The 3,690-nt window shown below is 35.3% G+C and overlaps 1 protein-coding gene across 1 annotated transcript; it reads left to right on the forward strand.

Annotated features, from left to right (window-relative positions):
- Positions 1-210: 210 nt before the first annotated feature.
- On the forward strand, positions 211-2,340 carry LOC137832379 (gibberellin 2-beta-dioxygenase). The gene is made up of 3 exons (XM_068640519.1): positions 211-807; positions 1,160-1,505; positions 1,840-2,340. The coding sequence occupies exons 1-3, from the start codon at positions 407-409 to the stop codon at positions 2,089-2,091; spliced, it is 999 nt and encodes a 332-aa protein (XP_068496620.1). The 5' UTR covers positions 211-406; the 3' UTR covers positions 2,092-2,340.
- The last annotated feature ends 1,350 nt before the right edge of the window (positions 2,341-3,690 follow it).

The raw sequence follows: 3,690 nt of genomic DNA on the forward strand, positions 1-3,690 counted from the left end.
CAACACGAAAAAGGAAAGAAATAAAAAGAAGAAAAATAATAGAGACGAAATAAAGACAGAAACTTTATCTCTTACAGATATATAAACAATTATATTTAAATATATTATTATGTTATTTAACTTATTAACCATTTATTTATATTGCTACCTTATTATTGTTAAAATACTATTTTTTTTCTACTATAAATGCTAATGAGAAGGTGAGCGTAAGAGCCAGATTGCCTCTATTTATAGTTCATAACGCGTCTTTATTTCTTACTCTCACATTCTCGTTCATGCATCATTAGCATTCACCAATTCTCACTCTTTTCCACCGTTTAAAACCTCACCCTACACCCTTCTGTTTCTCTTCCTTACCCTGTTCTGCCTCTCTTTTTCATAGTAACAATCGACAACAACAACAACCATGGTTGTTCTGTCTCAGCCAGCATTGAACCAGTTTTTCCTTCTGAAACCATTCAAGTCCACGCCCTTGTTCACGGGGATTCCTGTGGTCGACCTCACGCACCCCGATGCCAAGAATCTCATAGTGAACGCCTGTAGGGACTTCGGTTTCTTCAAGCTTGTGAACCATGGTGTTCCATTGGAGTTAATGGCCAATTTAGAAAAAGAGGCCCTCAGGTTCTTTAAAAAATCTCAGTCCGAGAAAGACAGAGCTGGTCCCCCCGACCCTTTCGGCTATGGTAGCAAGAGGATTGGCCCAAACGGTGATGTCGGTTGGGTCGAATACCTCCTCCTCAACACCAACCCTGAGGTTATCTCACCCAAATCACTTTGCATTTTCCGAGAAAATCCTCATCATTTCAGGTAAAACAGAGTCCCCTGTTTTTCTTCTCTCCCAAACACCCTACTCACACGTTCATCCCTGATATAATCAATTAAGCCCAAACCCAACATTTTAAAACAGTATCAAAACATATTGCAGCAGTTGGGTCTATCAGATTTTTATCAGATCACTCGCATATGTCTGCAAATTTTAACCTTTCAAAACGAAAAAACAGAAAGTTCTTCTTTATTTTTGTTTTGGAAAGTGCGAATCCGTTTGTGGTTTTAAACATTTGTTGCAGGAGTTAACTTTTGGGTAGAATTAGCCGAAATCTATAATTTGAAGAAAGACGTGACATTTTGTAGTGATGTGTTTGTTTGTGGCACTTTTCAGGGCGGTGGTGGAGAACTACATTACAGCAGTGAAGAACATGTGCTATGCGGTGTTGGAATTGATGGCGGAGGGGTTGGGGATAAGGCAGAGGAATACGTTAAGCAGGTTGCTGAAGGATGAGAAAAGTGATTCGTGTTTCAGGTTGAACCACTACCCGCCTTGCCCTGAGGTGCAAGCACTGAACCGGAATTTGGTTGGGTTTGGGGAGCACACAGACCCACAGATAATTTCTGTCTTAAGATCTAACAGCACATCTGGCTTGCAAATCTGTCTCACAGATGGCACTTGGGTTTCAGTCCCACCTGATCAGACTTCCTTTTTCATCAATGTTGGTGACGCTCTACAGGTACATTAATGCCTCTTCCCCCAACCCTTTCATCTGCATCTTTAGTATTCCATGTCTTCATTTATCATCGTAAACATGTTCTCAGTTGAATTTTATTTTTTAATACGATTCACATGAGGGATAAAACATCATCTGATTCCTGTAATTTGATGTTTTGTTTTTCTTTACTTAAAACTGTTTGAATATGTGAGTGACGTGTCGCCAAAAGGGTCACTTATCCTTGGTAAAGAAATGTGGAAAAGACACTCCGACAAGCATATTCATAAGTTGATTTATTTATTTATTGTGGATATCTGTGTCTGTGACCAAATGTTGTGAAACCAAATGGATACAGGTAATGACTAATGGGATGTTTAAAAGTGTAAAGCATAGGGTTTTGGCTGACACAACGAAGTCAAGGTTATCAATGATCTACTTTGGAGGACCAGCGTTGAGTGAAAAGATAGCACCTTTACCTTCAGTGATGTTAAAAGGAGAGGAGTGTTTGTACAAAGAGTTCACATGGTGTGAATACAAGAAGGCTGCGTACACTTCAAGGCTAGCTGATAATAGGCTTGCCCCTTTCCAGAAATCTGCTGCTGATTAACCAAACACACCCTTCAAATTCCACTCATTTTACGCACGTGTTATTACCCCAATTTTCTTTCCTTTTTCTTTTCCTGTGTGTCTGTCTAGGTTTCAAACAGTTGACTCTACTTGACATATATAGAAAATGAATAGGTTAAGATGTTTATCATTTTCTTTTTCTTGTTTCATCTAAGTGTAACAGTTGGTCTCAACTTCCCTTTCCTCTATTGTCAATGGAACGCAACTCTAGTTACATATTTTTCTTTTACACCTGTTACTATATATCAACTTTTTCTATTCCTTTTGCGGTGCATTCTACGATAAATTAGGATAAACACGGAGAATAATCCAACTTTTTTTTTACCCTTTTTGGTTTATTACGCGCAGAAATTAGGACATTAAAAAGTAAAATATGGATTAAATGGAATAAAAGTATATAATTTAATTAAAAAGAAAAATAGGGAGAGAGGTTGGAAGGCATGATGATGATGATGCCACATTCTCGTACTTTGGGTTTTCTACCTTTACTGACTTATTTGACGCCTACCTCGTAAAGAGTAAGATCTGGTACCATATTGACGCGAAATCGACCAAACACTAAACTGTGTAGTGCATAGGCCTTCATAGATGCACCTTGCTGGCTTCCTTTCGGCCACTATCTTAATATTTCTGCTTCACACTTTAAATTCACACCCATATTCACAAAACCATCGACGTAATTCAAAAAGGACAACTTACGAGGATATTTGAAGCCAAACAACACAAATTATTGGATTTTAATAAGCCAAACATAATTTTCCACGGCACAAAAATGGAAATGGATTTCAGTTCAAGCTTTGATTTGATTGAAAGCGGTTTTGTGGTTGATCAACATTGGGGTGAAGTTGGGTTGGATTTCAATGACTAGTTAGTGTTTCTTCACAGTAAGGAATATAGTGCTAGTTGTTATTTCAGTGAAAATATTTTAATTTAATCCCCTTCATTTATTGTGTTTACATCAACGATTTTGACTTCGTGTTGATCTACAGCACGAAAATCAACAACATTAAACCAATGCCATGTATAAACTACTTTCTGATTTATTTTGAAACTAATTGATTTCCGCGTTAAATTTCTGATATACGCGGTGAACCACAGTTTAAAAAACACATTTTGAAGTAAATTTATAATTTTATACTAATTTTTATAACAAGAATATTTTCAAAATATAAATCACATGTTTTAATTCAGTTACACTTATTTTCTAGAGTAAAGATAATACTTTAATTTCTCGAACGGTTGCTTAAATTTTATTTTCATGAGAAAATAAACTATCTACCAAAATTAGTCTAATGGAGAAAGTTTGAATAATATGTACACAAGTTAATAAGTTCTAACATCAATGACTGTTGTAGATAAAAAAGTAATATGGAAATAATCAGAACCATAGAATGATGTGTTTACAATGATTAAATTTTTATATTTATTTATTCTTAGTACTGTTAAAAGATTTTTTTTATAAATAATTTTATTTTTTGTTTATATTTACTCAATATATGAATTAAATTAATACTTGTTAATGGTACATGAAATTTCAATAACCTGTTTTTAGAAGTTATTACATTAGGATGAAATTTTC

Source organism: Phaseolus vulgaris, chromosome 6 (assembly GCF_000499845.2).
Source record: "Phaseolus vulgaris cultivar G19833 chromosome 6, P. vulgaris v2.0, whole genome shotgun sequence".
NCBI classification, from domain to species: Eukaryota; Viridiplantae; Streptophyta; class Magnoliopsida; order Fabales; family Fabaceae; genus Phaseolus; species Phaseolus vulgaris.